Source organism: Salvelinus fontinalis, chromosome 7 (assembly GCF_029448725.1).
Source record: "Salvelinus fontinalis isolate EN_2023a chromosome 7, ASM2944872v1, whole genome shotgun sequence".
Classification (NCBI taxonomy): domain Eukaryota; kingdom Metazoa; phylum Chordata; class Actinopteri; order Salmoniformes; family Salmonidae; genus Salvelinus; species Salvelinus fontinalis.
Window position 1 is genome coordinate 29,782,277 of NC_074671.1, and position 19,118 is coordinate 29,801,394.

At 45.9% G+C, this 19,118-nt stretch overlaps 1 protein-coding gene across 2 annotated transcripts in view; it reads left to right on the forward strand.

The window, feature by feature from the left end:
- The window catches only part of fam49bb (family with sequence similarity 49 member Bb), a 36,596-nt gene extending 17,781 nt beyond the window's left edge, over positions 1–18,815 (forward strand). For both annotated transcript variants that reach the window (XM_055929066.1, XM_055929065.1), the window contains exons 3-12: positions 8,019–8,101; positions 8,410–8,531; positions 9,102–9,207; positions 12,926–13,065; positions 15,264–15,341; positions 16,503–16,619; positions 16,751–16,830; positions 17,022–17,148; positions 17,266–17,336; positions 17,992–18,815. In XM_055929066.1, the coding sequence (XP_055785041.1) occupies positions 8,029–8,101; positions 8,410–8,531; positions 9,102–9,207; positions 12,926–13,065; positions 15,264–15,341; positions 16,503–16,619; positions 16,751–16,830; positions 17,022–17,148; positions 17,266–17,336; positions 17,992–18,061 (984 nt within the window). In that variant the 5' untranslated portion in view covers positions 8,019–8,028 and the 3' untranslated portion in view covers positions 18,062–18,815. The remainder of the gene's footprint in view (positions 1–8,018; positions 8,102–8,409; positions 8,532–9,101; positions 9,208–12,925; positions 13,066–15,263; positions 15,342–16,502; positions 16,620–16,750; positions 16,831–17,021; positions 17,149–17,265; positions 17,337–17,991) is intronic.
- The last annotated feature ends 303 nt before the right edge of the window (positions 18,816–19,118 follow it).

Here is a 19,118-nt window from a genome sequence, read left to right on the forward strand (position 1 = left end):
TCCTATAGGGCAGGCCATATGCAGGCCATAGGAATTATAGTATTACTGTCTCTAATTATGACAATTGCAAATGCACACTGTGGACACCCCTTCAAATGAGTGGATTCGGCTATTTCAGCCACACCTGTTGCTGACTGGTGTTTAAAACTGTTAGTCGGGAGCTTCATGAAATGGCTTTCCATGGCCGAGCAGCCACACACAAGCCTAAAATCCCCATGCGGAATGCCAAGTGTCGGCTGGAGTGGTGTAAAGCTCGCTGCCATTGGACTCTGGAGCAGTGGAAACACGTTCTCTGGAGTGACGAATCACGCTTCACCATCTAGCAGTCCGACAGACGAATCTGGAGTTGGTGGATGCCAGGAGAACGCTACCTGTCCCAATGCATAGTGCCAACTGTAAAGTTTGGTGGTGGAGGAATAATGGTCTGGGGCTGTTTTTTATGGTTTGAGCTAGACCCCTTAGTTCCAGTGAAGGGAGATTTTAACGCTACAGCATACAATTACATTCTAGACGATTCTGTGCTTCCAACTTTGTGGCAACAGTTTGGGGAAGGCCCTTTCCTGTCCATACAGAAATGATTTGTAAAGGGCCGTGTGGAAGAACATGACTGGCTTGCACAGAGTCCTGCCCTCAACCCCAACGAACACCTTTGTGATGAATTGGAACGCCGACTGCGAGCCAGTCGACTTCACTATTGCTGTTGTTGCTGAATGGAAGCAAGTCCCTGCAGCAATGTTCCAACATCTAGTGGAAAGCCTTCCCAGAAGAATAGAGGCTGTTATAGCAGCGAAGGGGGGACCAACTCCATATTAATGCCCATGATTTTGAAATGAGATGTTCGATGAGCAGGTGTCCACATACGTTTGGTCATGTAGTGTATACATGTTACCCTGTATATTTTGAAATGGACACCGGGTGGCGCTCTAAGCCAATTGTTTGACACTAGCCCCTCTTTGCCCTTGATGCAGTGCAAGACAAGATGTTTGCTAATCTGAGGAGTTACTGCAGTGTTTGTGAGCTGAGGCGGTATCCCTATGTTAGAGGATGGGCTGCAGCAAGTAGCCCAGGTTGCACGACAACATTTAGAACCCTGACCTCCACCGCTTTTGAGACCCAACTGGGTTGGTGGATCATGGCACTTGCAATGCCAGGCTTGTGGGTTCAATTCCCACCGGGGCCACCCACATACATATATATATTTTTTTATGCATTCACTACTGCTATTCGCTTTGGATAAAAGTGTCTGCATAATGGCATATATTATTAATCCAACAGGTTATGCTAATGAATCCAACGTGGTTTTAGTAAAAAGTGACTCCACATCAATGTCAGGGTTGATGCGTGTGCAATTATGATTTTTAATGTTTTGATTGGAGATCTGGTTAATTGGGGAAATTAAACCGTGGACCAAACATCTGGGGAAATAAAGACGGTTGTTAAATAAATATCTCAATCAGTGTCCTTCGTCTTTAGTTTTGCGGTGGTGCCTGAAGGATGTGTCGCTGAAGTTGGCGTGTGTGTCCCTACCATCATGGTTCAGAGTTTGGGAGTGGTCGCTCTCCCTCCGCAACGTCTTAAATGTACTGCTGTCCATCACCTCCAGAGGGCGCTCAATGCATTCTGAAAGATACAGGCGCATCTGTACCGAGAATCATCATCTCCCCAAACCTCAGCATGCTCAACTGTGCCCCACCCTTAATCCTGTGAGGGTTCTTCTGAAAATACCAAAACGTGTACCGATCCATGTTACTTACTCTGCTTTTCATCTGAAATGTCATACACTTTCTCTCCGAGATGCTGATGGGCCTACATTCTGCCGCCTATAGAGTGTGATTTGAAGGGTTCTGTGTGGCGTCCATAACTCCGACACAGTCAAAAGGTCATTTGTGTAATGATGGTTTGGGGCTGTTTGCAGTGACTGGGGCTGGAGTTGGAGAGCTGCCTGGGGGGGTGTGACCTACGACATGCAGTCTGTGCCCCACCTTATCCCCACCCCTCACTAACTACCACCCCCACAGGCAGGAGTTGGAGGAGTCTTCAGGGTGGAGGGTTTGGGGCTGTGGGGAAGTGTTTCTCTCTGCCCCATTACACCCCATTTGTAGTCGTCTGCATGGAGGTCACCAGGTCAGCCCTTATCCACCGCACTGCAGTGATCCAGAGGTTGCTCTGTCGACTTTTGAATGAATGGTATAGCCGTTGCGTCTTTAAAGAATAGCCCTGTTACTTTTTACCAAAAAAGTGCCGGGGTGGCCTTTAGTAGTTGTTTTACCTGTTTATTACATAAACATTTGATAATTGTTTATTACATGATATCAAGTTGAGTGTAAAGTAGTCTACAGTTTTTAGATAATCCTTTGAAACAGTAGCCTAACACACTGTGCTTGATAAGGAAAAATGTATTGATGAAACTGATGAAAATGTGTTTGTTTCAGAAGCCCTGTGTGTGTGTAGCCTAGCCTACTGTAGTTGTTTCCATGGTTTCTGGCTTTGATCAGGTGCAGTCCATAGATGAGGGCTTAGCTGAAGCTCCTGGTTTCATCTCTCTCTCTCTCTGTGATTTCTGCTGCTTTGGTTGGTCTCTTTTAGATTTCAGCGGTTTATTTTTATCTCCAAATGTGCATTAATTGTAGTTTGGCCTCAATCTGTGTTGAATTGTAAAAGTAGTAGGCTACATTGTGATGCAAAGCAGGAGGAAAAACATGACTGCAGTTATCCTCCTCAATCAGCAAGGTGCTAGAGATGCAGTAGCATTGTTATGGTGAGCCTAATAATGCATGATGATACTGCAGACTGAGTGGCATTAGCTGTCAGTCATGATATTTATTGTGGTTGTTATGGTTTGGTCTCTATTTGACTGGTTTGAAGGTTTGTTTTTATTTTGCAGGTTGAATCTGTTTTGGTGCCCTTTTCTTATGGTGTTTACTACAATATAGCACACGGAGGGGCGTGGCCACGGGGTTAATCAAGTTCAAACCATAAACAAACAAACTGCATGTCCCCTGCCCATAGCCCCCCTCCCTCTCCTCACCATGTGCCCCAGTAAGCTCCCTCCCAACATAGTCAGCTGGGTGGGGTTGACTCACTGGGGAGGGTAAGGGGTACAGTAGGGGGTGCAGGGGGAAATGCGTGCCAGCCCCATTTGGGAAGTTCTTCCCCCTTTTTCTCTGCCTGTCCGATCGGGCCAGCGTCAGCGAGCTCCGGCGGGTCTGGGCCTGGCTGACTGGGCTAATGCGATGTGGCGTGTCACCCGGAGAATCTAGGTCAAGTTTAAAGCTGCCTCTCTGCTCCCGCCACTGCAGCACTCTGACTGACGCTCCTCTGTTTCTCCCCAAAATACACACCCACATGCACATCTTATAACCACATATTATTGACACACATTATACATCCTTATCTAAATACACATTTAAATAATTTCTATCAAATATGCACCTATATACATTTTTACGCACACAAACACACACACACACACAAACACAAACCCTCTCCCCATCCCCCCCTCGAAGCCCCAGGCGAGCGCTCAGCCTCTCCACGGCACTGGCCACGTGATGCGGCGGGCTGTCTGAGTCTGTCTGGAGGGAGGGGAGGGGAGGAAGGAGGGCGTTGTTTTTCCCCGCTGGCTGGGCATCACTGCCGTAGTAAGACTGGGTCGGCACGTGGATCCGCATGCTGCTGCAGAGAGAGAGAGCAGCATAGTAGTAGTGGAATGTCAGCACTATCCCCATTACCCTGCAGCCCTGAGCTGTTTTTCTAGGACACCTCTGCAGACCCGGAGCCTCCAGTCCAGGATTGTTTTGCTGGGTTTCCACGGTTGAGGTGGTATGGTGTGTGTGTGTGACTCTGGGAGGATCATCCTGGGGTCACCACGTTCAATGGGCGTGGCACTAAATATTGGGATCTTCTTCAGTACTGATGCAGCGGAGGTCTCATCACTCATGTTTTTATTATTCCTCCACTGTGTCTTTATCACAGTCCATTCACATTTTTACCTTGAAATAATCCAAACAATTTAGAATGTTTTGCGAGAAGGAATATTGTCAGTATGAGTATTTTGTGAATGATTTGTAAATTTACACTTTTTTTATTTTTTTCACAACATGACAGCATTTTGGAAAATTTCAAGTCACAATTTGCTTAGTGAAATTGTTCAGGTAGTTCCGTGAGCTGTATAGTGCTGGGTGCTGGAAAAAATTCCTTCACTGCCTGTTCACCAGATCCCTTCGCTCCCCTCCCTAATCCTCTGTTTTTGTGGCATTACCTCATCTGTATTAATATATTCATGTGCGTTCATGTTCAGGTCTTACTACTGTACCATCTCCTCTCCCAGAGCTCGTGTCTGATTGGCTACCCACTTGTTTTCAATGGTACCAGCTTTTTGGGATTCCATGGATACAGCGCATGGTTGGGCAGAGCGGCTCAGCCAATAGGAGAGTGTCGTTGAGCTGGCGGTTGTGAGCAGTGCCCCCTGGCCCTAGACGAGCCCCCCCTCCCCTTCCTCTCTGCGAGCACGCGATCGCCCAGTGGGGGGGTCCAAAACAAAAACAACCCCACCCTGTCCTCTGTCCACGGGGTCGGGCCTCCTGTTAACACATCAGAACCTTCACTACCAAGGGAGGGGCATAAAACCACCCCCCTCCTGTCTCTTCTCTTGCATTCCTCTACTCTAAACACTTCCAATACTCTACTCCTCTTCACGTACCCATTATTTAAAGCAATTGATCATTACCACCAACCATTTACCATTTATCACTGGCACATTATAATTTCTACTGTACCAGTAAGTGTTTGAGATACACATGCATATATATATATATGTGTGTGTGCTTTTTGGTTACCATTAATAGGTTTAGCTTTTCATTTGGTTTGAATGCGAACCTGGGGTCTGTAATTCAACGTTCATTTCTGCTGGCGTGGAGAGATAAAAAACTGAAACTGCCCTAATTTCAACTCCAACTTTTTCCGTGAACTGGAGGATCCTCTCTTGCACTTTGAAATGCGAAGCCGAAGCCACTGCAAATCCCCAGTCCTTAAAATGACCTCATTGCAGACTGAGCGAGGGAGCTGTGGGCCTTTGGTGCTGGCCCTGGCAGTGTTTGGCCATGCCCGTGTTTAGCTCGCTGAGCCTGATGGTGGCACCACGACCACGCCTCCTCCAGCTCAGTCACTCTGCCTCTCTGAAAGGGGGCAGTAGAGGACTAAGGGAAAGGCGTAGGTAGCCAGGGCAAGCTCACTCACACTGCATGTAGGCTAGAGTAAGCCTATTCATTCAAAAGCAGGGTGAGGTGACTGCACCTCTCTCCTCCATCTGAGGATAACCAGCGGGGTTATTCCTCCCTTCTCTTCCTCTCATCGGCCTGTCCGCTATGTGGCTACCACAGGTAGCAGGTAGTAGGAAGGCAGCCAGTGAGTTTCCAAGGAGGGGCCAGTGTGTAGCAACACCACTCAGGTCTTGTTAGTGGAGAGTGTTAGGACGGGGCCGGGCATGGCAGGAGGCAGGTGGTGCGGTGGGTCACATGGAAACAGGGTCAGTGTGCAGGGAGAGGGAGAGATTATTTATGATAGTGGCAGGGAGAACTAGTGTAGACACGGATAGAATTAATGGGTCCTGGATGCCTGGAAAACATCTGGAAAATGGCTTTAAAGGGATAATTGTATTTATTCATCATTACTAATTCAACCACAAGAAGGGAATATTTTGTTTATTGTTACTAGCCTGTAGCTTTAACTTGCCTCTAGGCATCACTTTGTCACTTAGCTTGCTTTCTGCACTCACTCATTCACAATCCCTCGTTTGCAATGACTTTCGACTTGCAACTGAGTCTCACTCTGAGTTTGTTTTAACCTGCCACCGGTAATCAGACTATTCACCCTGTCACCAATGTTACGTCTCTCAGCCATCTTCAGCCTGTCACAAAGGTGTCACCTGGCTGTCACCGGTCTACCTCACTCTGTCACAACCTAGCCAGCAGCAGCACTTGAATGTTCAAGACAAAATGAGCCTTCCCTCTACCCCTGATCCAATGCAATTTCCTAGGAGTCTTGACCTTTTGTCTCTCAGCACGGTACAAACCGACCAGGTCTCTGTGCTTTCTACTTGTAGAGAGATGCACTCCGGCAAGGTGTTGTCTTGACAGGATGTCACTCCTGATTACATAACACACAGCTCCAGACGGGGAGACATTATGACCTACATCCCGCTGGCTGCCTGGCTTTTGGCTGGCTGTCTCAGCCTACGGCAACACTGCCTGTAGCGTAGGCAACACTGCCTGTAGCGTAGCCAAGTCATATAGACTGTAGGAGCGATCATAGACCAGAGTCATAATACTGTACGACCTCTCATAGGCCCGTATTCACAAAGCGTCTCAGAGTAAGAGTGCAGATCTAGGATCAGTTTAGCCTTTTGAATAATATAGTGAATAAGCTACTACTTAGCTACCAACGTGATCCCAGATCAGCCCTGCTACTCTGAGACGCTTTGTGAATACGGGCAACAGACTACAGTCATAAACTACAGTCCAAAATACTGTAGCAGCAATCAGACTTCGACAGAGTCTGGGCAGTGTGACTGCTCCAGGCTGTCTGATTCTGCAGAACTGTACATGTTTATGCTCCCTATTTTCCATATTTTATACTGTTTCCTCAACATGGCTTTCTAGGGAATGACTCAGTGCTGTGACCGACAGTCTAAATTGTACCTCAGGATTGGAAAGTGTTGTACAGTAGCGCATACAATGTGTAGTCCTGTACCATACTCCTATTCACTGTCCTCAGTATGAGTCATTGGCTAGGAATGAACTTTGACGACATGCTTTGGAATAAGCTCAAACTAATGTGTTCAGCCCTGTCAGTATTAAGAACATTTGTGTGTGTGTGTCTGTCTCTCTGCCTACCTGTCTGTGCGCACACACACAGACACACACAACACGGGAGCCTCTCACCCACAGTGCCGACAGCAGGGGTTCCTTCTCCCACTGTTCCAACTAGATAAGAACTGTACAGCAGTGGTTACCCTTGGCTCGGTTTGGGGTTGGTTTCACTGTGTTTTCCAGGTACTGGGTGAATCTGTGGCCTTCATATTGACAGCAGAGAGAGGGTGGGGAAGGATAGGGGGCTTAGTTCTCACACTACTCCTTCTGAGGTGAGATTATCTCCCCTCCCCACACGCCCCTCTGCCCTCCTTTTCCAGGAATCGACTGCCTCGCTTCTGGGAAATCTGACTGGTTGGAAACAACTAGAGATTACAATTCAGTGTTTTTGAAGCAGTGCTTTTTTTTGTGATTGGAATGTGTTCGCCTGAGTGCCTGTCTGTTTCCGTTTTCTTGCCAACCCTGTGTGGAATTGTTATACCAAATTGCCATGTTTTTGGCATAATAATGGTAACATGGAGCTGGCAAGAGTGCTGAAACAGACTCAGGCTAGGAAAGTGTTCACCATGGGGGTTCATGTAGGATTCACAAACAGTGCAAAGTCCTGAATGTCTCACTTTTGTAGTGGAAATCAGATCATGATAAGACATCCAGGTCATTTTCCTATTGTAGAGACGGTTGGGATTTAAACTCTGAACACTGTTAGGTTAACATCTGAATTTGTGCATGTGCAGGGTGTGTGGCCCTCCCTCCCTAAGGAACGTAGAAGCTAATTTAACAGACTAGTTTGCATATAACGGCTGTTAGCAATCGCTAGATGTAAATGCTTATCAGGAGGGAATTGAGGGAAGCGGAGACGTCACACTCGGTTGGACTTCTTCTCCAAGGCAGAGCGATTCCCCTATTTCAGATACTATTTTAGGAGGGGGGGTGGGCTTTTTGGGGACATCTGGTGGGCCAAGGCTCGGCACAGGAAAACCACACAGGATCTCGGAGGGCCCATCTGGGGGTCTGGGGTTCAGGGGCCACTGGAGCAGAGAGGAGGAACAGGAGGGTGCACCAGGGTTGTGTGCCCCCCTCAATACCACCACACTTAGCTACCAACACAATGAAGTTGAATCTTATTGTTGTTTTCTCTATTTGTCTCCGCAGGCATCGTAACATGGGGAACCTGCTAAAAGTTCTGACTTGCACAGATCTGGAACAAGAGCCCAATTTTTTCCTCGATTTTGAAAGTGAGTTTCATTACCATCTCGCTCTTCACACTTCACACGCTTCCAATCGTACTTGTTTTAGCTGTGGCCCTTCTTACCCCCTCGTCTGTCTCTGTTCTGCCCAGAGGCTACAGAACCTTATCTATTTCCCATTTGCATCACCAGCTATTCTGTTAGCTATGGCGTGGCCATTGGGGGGGGGGTGTCTGGATTGGAATAACAATCAGAATAGAGATGTCGGTCTGCAGACTAGCGCCTCTTCACCTCTATTTGTAGACTCCCTCCCAGACGTAGAAAAACCCACTTGACTGTCTTCCTGTGTCCACTAGATGCTCAGCCCACGGACGCAGAACGAGAGGTGTGGGAGCAGGTGGACCTGGTGCTGAAGGACGCTCGGGGAGTCCTGGACGAACTGCAAGCGTACAAGGGAGCGGGTCAGGAGATTAGAGAGGTACAGGACTTTGGGAGAAGGGCCCGTTTCCTCAAAATATCTCGGATTAGCAGAGTGCTGATATAGGGTCAGGCCCCTCCCTCCTTGTCCAAGTAATCTTATCCATTTTGTTCTAAAAACAGAACCTAGATCAGAACTCCTACTCTTTATGAATACGGGCCCACGTCAGGAGATCAAAGATACATGACCCAAAATAACTCTTAAACATTCATTATAACTGGTTAGTTTGACCCCTGAATGCTGATTGGCTGAAAGCCCTGGTATATCATATACCACGGGTATGACACAACATGTAATTAGAGCAGTAAAAATAAATTGGTATCCAGTTTATAATAGCAATAAAGCACCTCAGGATTTGTGGTATATGGCCGATATACCATGGCTAAGGGCTGTATCCAGGTACTCCGCGTTGCGTCGTGCTAAGAACAACCCTAATCCATTGTATAATGGCCATATATCACACCCCCTCTGGCCTTATTGCTTAATTATAGACCAGTGGCTTGATCAGGCTCCAGAAGGTGATTAAACTCTTCAGACTTGAATAAACATCTCGTCTTTTCTATTTGCCAGGCGATCCAGAACCCCGGCGACGAGGCGTTACAGGATGCGGCATGGGCGGCCGTGGTCCACCTGGTGGGGAAACTCAAGAAGTTCTACCAGTTCTCCCAGAGATTAGGTATGTCTGAGGCCCAATTTTAGGATCAGTTTAGCCTTTTTAAGACAACAATGAATAAAGATGACATGGACAGCTGGGGACCGGATCCTTGATCCAGCGCTCCTACTCTGAGACGAGTGATACGGCCCCAGTCCCGTGCTCCAGGTTAAATATGTAGCCCTATAATACAACACCCACACCTGACTGAGACTAGTGATGTGCGTCCTTCAGAGCTTTGGTACGCAATGTCCTAATGCAAAAGGTCATATAAACGCCTGTGCCAGAGGTTGACTAGCTCCAGCTTCTCTAGAGGTTACATGTAAGAGACACACCCCTCTTGTGACCTTAGCCGTCTGCATGCTCGATCACATCGGCGATATCGACTGCAGGAAATGAACGCGCATTGCTCACGCACACACTCCCAGCCCACACAAACAAATATGCAGCGCAAACCCCCATAGCTTTGCATTCATTAACATGATGCTTGCTTGCGTTGCACTCCGAATAGACCTGATACTCCCCTCCTCCCAGAGGTGAGGACTCATTATCATGGAGAGAGAGAGCGACGGGGGGGGGGGGATGTGACCCCGAGGGAGAGAGGAGCAGCCCGCCCCCTCCTTTTGCCGACCTTAACCCCTTAATCTAGTGGCGGGCGGCTGAGACTGCAGTCTCTGCGGGTGTCAGGGTGCTGGTTGGGGGAGGTGTGATCGGGTCACGTTAGCTTTCAAGGTCTGCATTATCGAAATGCAGACCCTCCCCAAAAAAATCTGTTTTTAATAGATTTCACCTGCATTCTAATTAAACAATCCAACATTTAAATACATGGCTCTACTCAGTGTTCTAGAATGCGTCAGTTCAAGAGGGTGTTATGTGAAAACAACAGTTTTCTTTATTCTATGTTATTAGAACCAAATACAAGAATCATTCATCCGAGTGGTTTTATAGCCTAATATGCTTGTCCTCGACAGTGTTGATGAAATACGAACATCATACTGTAGGTGCATTGGGAAAATGACGCGTTCGTGACACGCATTTGATTTAGTTAATTCTGAATAAGATTTATTTGATTTTCATTATTTAATGTTCTCCATTGTAACCAAAATGAACAAATAATCTAACTCTGGTTCGAACTTCAGCAAACAAACTAGTCTGAAATTGGCCACAGAAACGTTCTCTACATGAAATGAGACCACTTGGCCTATCTTACCACCTCATCTCTCTCCCGCTGTTCTCTATTGCAAAAATGGTGCGTGCCCTAGAAAAGTACAAATGTCGTGACACCGGTGCCCCCATTTTTTTTAAACTGTCATTCGTTTCTCTAGGTGATCACTGCCTATGCGGTAGCGTTTCTTCATCAGAATTCAGTTCGTGAGCTGAGCGGGCACTGTGAACACTTCGGCAAATCTTGAATGAGAGTTCCTGTCACACACACACACCCTCCCCGCAGGCAGGCAGAGAGCGAGAGTGGGGTTTGGAGGATGAATAAGACATTTTGGATAATCGCAGCGAGTCTATTTAATATAACAAGTTGGAACTTGAAATTGAATGAATTGGTCAAATATACCTGCATTTTCAGAATGTATCAAAAATAGAAAAACGTGAACAATTCTGGTGTGTGTTATGTAATGAAGTAGGTCATCTCCCCGCTCCACTGCTCTGACTCTGGGGGCCACCTTCTCCGCCGACTGACTCCCCTACAGACAGACAGAGAGGATGACTGCTGGCTGAGAGATGACTTTATCAGACGTCTCTGTGTTATTACTCAATTTTCTGGGGGCGTATTTCCCAACATGACATTACCTTTGAAACAACCTTCCACAATATCATAACTGTCACTCATCATTCCTGCCTAATCATTTTTAGTAGTGCATCACATTTTGTCCTCATTTAAATGTGATGCTTCCACCAATGGACGTCTTCAGGACAGGAGCCCGTTGACCGCAGGGTTGGAGTAAATACCCGCCGCCCTCTGATCCTCCCACCCATTGTCTCTCCCAAAGTGAACCAAGCTCCGCTGCAGCGCCCACCTAGTCTATGTGCCCACATTCCGCTCGCCTGCTTTGCCGTGACCTAATGGGATCAGACGTCCTTCCCCTCCTCCCCCTCCAGCAGTGATAGTGCCTCGATTCAGATACTAGGCCTAAACCCATCTCAACTTCTGTTTTGACTGGAGGGTGGGGGGTGCATCACCCAGGCCATTTTTAAATCAGCCCCCTCCTCGCTGCTGCAGCAGAAGCAATACACTGGCCAAAGCAGATGGGGATCAGGGGATCATCACAGAATAGCCAACGTGCTCAATTTACTGGACTGCTCTGACTGCACTGCCAGCTTGCATTCCGCCTCTGAAAAACCTCACTCTGTGGATCACTGTCTCTGTTAAGTGAGCATCATGGCCAAAGGTCTCCATTTGTTTTCGTCCTGGCTTATGGCGGTGTGCGTATCTGTATATACCTTGTGCTGAACTGAAAGTGGTAAGAAACGAGTTGAGAGTAAATAGATGCTCAGCGTAATGATTGTGTGCGTCCATGCGGAAGTTAGCGTTATTGTGCAACCAGATTAGAGTGTGGTTTGGTTTGGTTTTTCAGGGTTATGTCATTATTGTAAATCTAGTCATCTTAGTGAGTCTAGACTGAGTCCTTCTTCAGTCTCTGACTGAAACCACATTTTCCCTCATGGACGGTTTTGTCATTGTTTATTTATGGTTAACATCTTAGTGCTTCCGTTGGCTATCTTGAGACATGGAAATGCAGGCAAATCATTTGTGTATCGATTGTGTTAGGTCTTCGGGAAATGCACAGTTTGCCTGGATACTAGTGGAGATTTAAATAAAATTGTATTTGTTACATGCTTCCTTAACAACAGGTGTGGACTCACAGTGAAATGCTTAGTTATGGGCCCTTCCCATCAATACAGAGAGAAAGAAAATAGAGAGATATATAATAGATAAACAATGAGTAATGATAACTTGCGGAGTCTATGTGCAGGGGTACGAGGTCATTGAGGTAGATATAGTTAGGAATAAAGTGACTAGGCAACAGGATGAATAATAAACAGTAGCAGCAGCGTATGTGATGAGCCAGAAAAGGTTAGTGTCAACGGGGTCATTGCAGATAGTCAATGCCGCTTGCTTCATTGTACAGCTTTTATGTTACTACAGAACTGTGTGGTTTACCCAAATAAAGCCATGTGATGTCTTTGTGTTTACCTACTGTCTGAACAATGGCGGTAAGCCTGGATGAAGAGCGCACCCCCCCCTCTCTCGTTACAATGAGATAATTAGGCTCATGTCTCATCTCTATCGGATTAGGAGATCTTCCCATCCCCCACCCTCACCCCTAGAGACAGCTCTTCCCTAGGCACCTCTCCCCTCCTCAACCCCACATTGTGCCCAGGGCCCTATGCCAATCACCGCTCAATCGCATGTCCCTGTTTTGTACAGCTACCCATCAGGGCAATTGTATTTGGCACACATTTGTGTCATAATGTACATGCCGATTGTTGTGTTTATTAGGCAGATATTTAACTTATCATTCAATCCACAATTGTACATTTTCTCCCCCTCTCCTCATCTGACACACTCTCGTTGTCCCTGTCTAACAGAAGCAAGAAATTCTAGTTGGCATACATTTTGATATCATGATGTTCTTCATGATTGTTATGTTTATTAGGCAGATATTTAAACTAATCATACACGACACACAACGGTCTCTAACACCCTCTCCTCGTCCGTGCGCTACAGAGGCGGCGCTGCACAGCCTGCTGGGACCCCTGACCAGTGAGACTTACGACGACCCCACTCAGCACCTGGAGCGTGAGCAGGCGCTGGCCAAGCAGTTCGCCGAGATCCTGCACTTCACACTGCGCTTCGACGAGCTCAAAGTACGTCCCATCACATCCCTGGCCTCCATTTTTACTCAATTTTGCATTCTCATTTCATTCATCGCTTGTTGTTGACCTAAGCTAGAGCTGCTGTTGGTTGTACATGGTTCACCTATTCCTTTTGGTAGCAAGCTAGCTAGCGCTGTCTTTAGCATAACAAGGTGTTAATACCCTGTTAATTAGGTGTTAGTGCTGTACATGATTAAGCCTCAGCCCCTGAACATATAATAAGTATTTAATTGGTACGTTAGGATCGTTTCCTGGGAGTGCTGTAATTCTATGGTCTTCTACACTGCTGGAATGAATTAATTAATGAATGAATGAACAATGATGTTGTGGATAGGGGAGACTAATAGGATAGTAGTTGGCTGGGGCTCTTTGGTTGCATCCCAAATGGCACCCTATGCAGTGCACTACTTTTGACTAGGGTCCATAGGGCTCTGGTCAAAAGTAGTGCACTACTGTATGTAGGGAATGGGGTTCCATTTGGGAAGCACCCCTTATTTGGGCACCAGTCTTCAACACATAGAAACATGGTTTATAGTTGATCCCAGGGGGGGAAACCCACAGATTGCTTGTTTGTCTGAGTCGCAGACGATACTACAATACAACTCGCACGGCCTTTTTAGGCACCCTGTTTCCACACACACTCCTCAAACCAGCACCCTGACACCCCCAGGCAGTCCGCCGAGACGCCCCAATTAGCCAGCCCCCCTGCCCAGTCTCCCCATACCCTGCATAGGGTCTAAAAGAATGAAGGTAGGGGGGTGCAAGGTGCCATGCCAGGCACCATTCATCAATCTTTCACTCCCCTTACCCCGACCACAGGCATTGACCTAGTTCGAACACTCACCCACCCGCCTGCCTCCTTTTTTTAAATATATTTTTTTAAAGCCACTCATTGGTGAAATGGGGCTGTCTGACCCTGGCACTAGCCACTAGCACTGACCGTCTAGCTGTAGCTAAGTGGACATAGACTTGGTACCAGTCCATTATGGTGGAATTACTATACTGCTCGTGCCGGCCAGGCGTTAAGACACTGCAGGGCTAGTAATGTGCTGCTAGGGGTAATTAGGGAGGCGTCTTCCTGCATTGGAGGAGCAGGAGGTTGATGTGCCGGACGGGGCCCACTGATTGACCAGTGGCTTATTGGAGGTCAGCTATGCTCAAGGCAAGGTCTAATGATCCTCTTTGTGGAAGGAAGGCAGCAGGGCAGAAGGCGGCAAACTTTTTGGCTCGTGGGCCACATCAGGATTTCGAAATTCAACGGAGAGATGCACAGGTTTTTGGGGACTGATTTGTTTGTCAAAATCTGAGGGCCAGAAAAAGGGCGCTTTTCAAAAAAAAATACGTACTTTACTTTCTAAAATAAAAAATGGAATCAAATCCGCTAATGTTTTATTAGTCACGCTTCGTAAACAACAGGTGTAGACTAACAGTTAAATGCTTACTTACGTGTCCTTCTCCAACAATGCAGAGATGAGAGAAAAAATATTAAATATTAAATAGAAATTAATATTAAATTAGAAATAGTGACACAAGGAATAAATACACAGTGAATAACTAACAAGTAGTAAGAACATGGCTATCTAGTTTTATCTACTGTATACTCTATCTAGTTTTAGACGTTCAAGAGTGGCATGGAGTGGGGTTTTTTGCTCATAAAATTAAGCCCCCCCCCATCCCCGTTTTTTAACATTTTATTTGTACATGTTTCTTTACTCGAACCTCCCACGGGCTGAAATCTGAGCCGTAGTTTGCCCACCCCTTCTCTAACCTGCACTGTCTGTTCAGCCTCTCGTCCTCAGTGTTGATGCTTCTGTCACGATGCCAAACACACACTGAGCCACTGCTAAAGGGAGCTAACAAGGACTTAATTCATTGACAAGTGAAAATAAAATGCATTCTAGTTTAAAGGAATGGTGAGGAAATATCCAGCGGTATAAAATCCGCTTCAGTAAATAAATGGAAGATTTTAATCCTATCAATGTCCTTTTCGTTCCATCTCCGCCCCCAGCTATGTATCTGCCTCGTTTGCTAAAACATCCTGTCATGACGATGGTGCATTAGATCCAGAGAGCTGAATGTCTGCTGCCGCAGGCCGTGTGTTCTACCTTCGGACACACAGGCAGGCGTGCGCACACACACGCATGCGCCAAGCCCTGTTTGTAATGTTCACGTTAATCCTTGTGTTGCAGATGACTAACCCTGCCATCCAGAATGACTTCAGCTATTACAGGAGAACATTGAGCCGCATGCGGATCAACAATACACCGGTGAGCTGACGTCTATAATCTATGGGGCTGATGAGCTCCAGTTTGGTAGTCTACACCACAGACCCTCTGGGATACGCTGGTGTTAAGGGACCCCCCCCCAGACAGACCCTGTGTCCTATTCCTCTACCCTTCCTCTTCATCAAGCTCAGCAGGAGGCCAAGTGTTCGTCCTGCTCTACATGGGGCCATTAACATTACAGGCTATATAGGGGCATTAAGGGCTGTATGACAACTATTTCATCATTAGATCTCGCACTTAGTTTGTCATAAATACATTTAAAGGCAGTACAAGTTAAGTGTGTTATCTCTAAACCCCCCCCCCCCCCGCACCAGTAATTTTATGGGGAAAGGGACATGTATTGGAGCACCTCAGGGCTCAGTATTATGTTTCCTGATATTTAAAACGATTTGGAATGCAGTATTGTTCAGATGAGAATATTCTTGTGATTTAGTATGACAGGTGTCCAAAGGACAATCCAGACTCCTTTCTCCACCCAGCCCTGCTTCAAAAAGACTGACGGGATACCTTTTTCAGTGACACCAGAGAAAAGTCTGAATTTTTCAATAGCTCTTTTAGTGTATAAAATGAACAGAATTCACTCTTGTTCTCGAGACACACGTCTGTGTCTGGCCTGCAGCAGCTTTATGCCATTACGCAAATGGCCCCCAGACGGTCCAACTGTTAAGACCTGTCACTGCTAGAGCCCGTCTCCGATGGCACCATTTTCCCTTGATGGGGCACTACCCATAGGGCTTTGGTCCAAAGTAGTGCACTATGTAGGGAATATGATGCTATTTGGGACGCAACACCATCTCTAGCTAGCCACTGAAAATTCCCTCCAGCTCAGCAGTACAAAGGAGCATTACTTTGCACTCAGCATTCACGCACTGACTACTGGAATCACTGAGACATTTTATACAAAGACACGAGACGTATCTGTTCTGGCGGAAAATACATTTGTTCTTATTCAAACGTGATCATTTTTTTATGTGACACGTCTTGACGTTCTGGGGGATTATTCATTCCGCATTAGAAAATAAAGGCAGTCTTTAAGGCAGGAAAAGCATCTCCTTGCCATTACTGAACATTTTTCTCGACCAGCAACTTCTGGCTCAATAATATCCACGGTAAACGGTGACTTTTTTTGTTTTGTTTTTTCAGGCAGAGGGGGAGAATGAAGTCAACAACGAGATGGCCAACCGGATATCTCTGTTCTACGCCGACGCCACGCCTATGTTGAAGACATTAAGCGACAGCACGACAAAGTTTGTCTCAGAGGTGAGGGGTTTCACAGCTTCCTTACCTGGCAACCTTGACATTTGACACTTTTCTCATTAGTAATCAAATTGACCAATACAACAATGCCGTTTACAGAAGAAAAAAAACATCCCCTCTTTCTGTTTGCTCAGAATAAGAACTTACCCATCGAGAACACGACAGACTGCCTAAGCACAATGGCGAGCGTGTGCAAAGTCATGTTGGAAACACCGTAAGTGATCCCTGTCCTCACTAAATCAAGATCATGTCATAAACTGCAGATGATCTGGGCCCATACTCTTAAAGCGTCTCAGAGTAGGAGTGCTGAACTGGGATCAGTTTAGCCTTTTAGATCATAAGGAATATAGTTATATGGGCAGGGTGGACCTGATCTATATCAGCAATCTGTGTCTGTGTTTCCAGGGAGTACCGAAGCCGCTTCACCAGTGAGGAGACGGTCTCATTCTGCCTGCGCGTCATGGTGGGCGTCATCATCCTGTACGACTACGTGCATCCTGTCGGAGCCTTCTCCAAGTCCTCCAAAATCGATGTGAGTGCAGGGAGGAGCTATGTTCCTGCATGCTCCCAGTCCCAGAGGATTGGACACGCGTGCGAACACACACACACAAACACTGATTCATCTTACATGGCGTTTTCTGCTTCCTAGATGAAAGGGTGCATCAAGGTCCTCCGAGATCAACCGCCCAACAGCGTAGAAGGCCTTTTAAACGCTCTCAGGTAAGGCCCAGCGTTTCTGTAGCATCAAGAACTCTTTTCGTTAACAGAAGACGTTTGACTGAATATCATTGCAACCTTTTTCCTCTCACACTTTAACACATGCTTATTGTGAAATAAAATACAGCCATATTTGGCCACTTTCCCTTCATTATTATTTACTCGGGATTCAAATCGATATGTGTTTTGAGTTAAATGTTGAATCCCACAGTTTTAGATTTATAGAAGATCAGAGAGGATTACATTTCTTTGACCCCTGGCCCCCTACTCTTTTCTCAAATCTAAGTGGCTGACACCTGCATCTGTTCACAGCTGACATGGCCATTTACATGGCAACCACACTCACATCTGCATATCACACCATCAGGGCCTTCGGGCATACTCAGTCGCTTTCCTCCAGTCGTGTGAGGTCACTCCAAGGCCTCCCGCCTCCAGCCCTCTTTTCTCTCGCTCTCTCTCTGTTTGTATGGGATTGCACCTCCGTCTATGAGGGGAGACTAGGAAATCAAATATCAGAGCTAATAACTGTCGACAAGGCTTTCTCACACTCTTGACACCCTTTCCGGTAGAGCAGTCGTGTTACGTTCACAGATCCCCGAACTGATCCCTCTGTCTTCATCCGTCTTGTCTGGTCTGTCGATTCATCTGTCCCTTGCAGGTACACAACCAAGCATTTGAATGATGAATCGACCAACAAGACCATCAAGAGCATGCTGCAGCAGCAGTAGGACTGATACTCTGGTACAACCACTCGCCTCACACCCGGTTCAGGAGACATCGACTCTCTCTCTCACCAACGACGTCGGTGCACAGAATGTTTTTTTTTCCTTCTTGTTTTCTTTTCTTATAAATGGAGTAAGAGCTGCATCTCCGCCCCCTTTTTATAAAGCAAAATGCTACTGCCGTTATGTACGTCTTTTCTGTGCCAAAAAGATGTTGCTGAGATTTAAATGTTTTCCATAAAAGCCATACAACAATATGGCAGCTATGGAAGCATCATTGTGGGTTCAGTTTTTAATTATTTTTTTTTAAATAGTTTTTGTTTCCCTGTGTAAGGGATGGGAGTGCTTTGACTTGAAAATTTAAAAAAGAGTTATATAGAGAAATATATTATTTTTGATTTATTATTTAATATTACATCTTCTGCATGACGAAATTACGTCTTTTCCTTCTATTTAAAAAACAAAAAACAAACGTATGGTTCAAGTTTAATTTGTCCGCTTAATTGTATGTTTTAATGTTTTGTTCTCTGAATGGTACTCGTCGGAATTGAGATTATTGAAAAGATAGTACTGTTAGTGTTTTATCTTTTTTTTTTATAGGTTTTGATTTGTTGTATGTCATTTTTCATAGTTGTATTTTTTATTTTTAAATTTCAAACTGTGATGTGTGCAAATCAATTTAAAATTGGGAGTCTGTACTGTTGTTAACAGTATGTTGCCGCTGGAAAAAATAAACAGAGAACTTGTTTTCTACAAATTACTCTCTCTACTTGCCTCTGCAACTCTTCTAGAAAACAGCATGTAGTCAAACGTAGCTAGAGTGAGAACTTTTCAACAACCAATTTCTAGTTTAGATTGGCAATTAAATCCATTACAGGAGGTTTGACTCACCAAACAGACTTGCTAAAAAGAAAAGAATAACATTAATTTGTGAGTCAGTATGGAGTTTACATTTAAATGGAACTACAATGAACAGCTAAAACAACAGATGAGTGAGTCACGCTATATCTGCCTCCACCAGTTAAGTATTATCTACACGCTACACATGGGAGGCAGGGCCAGG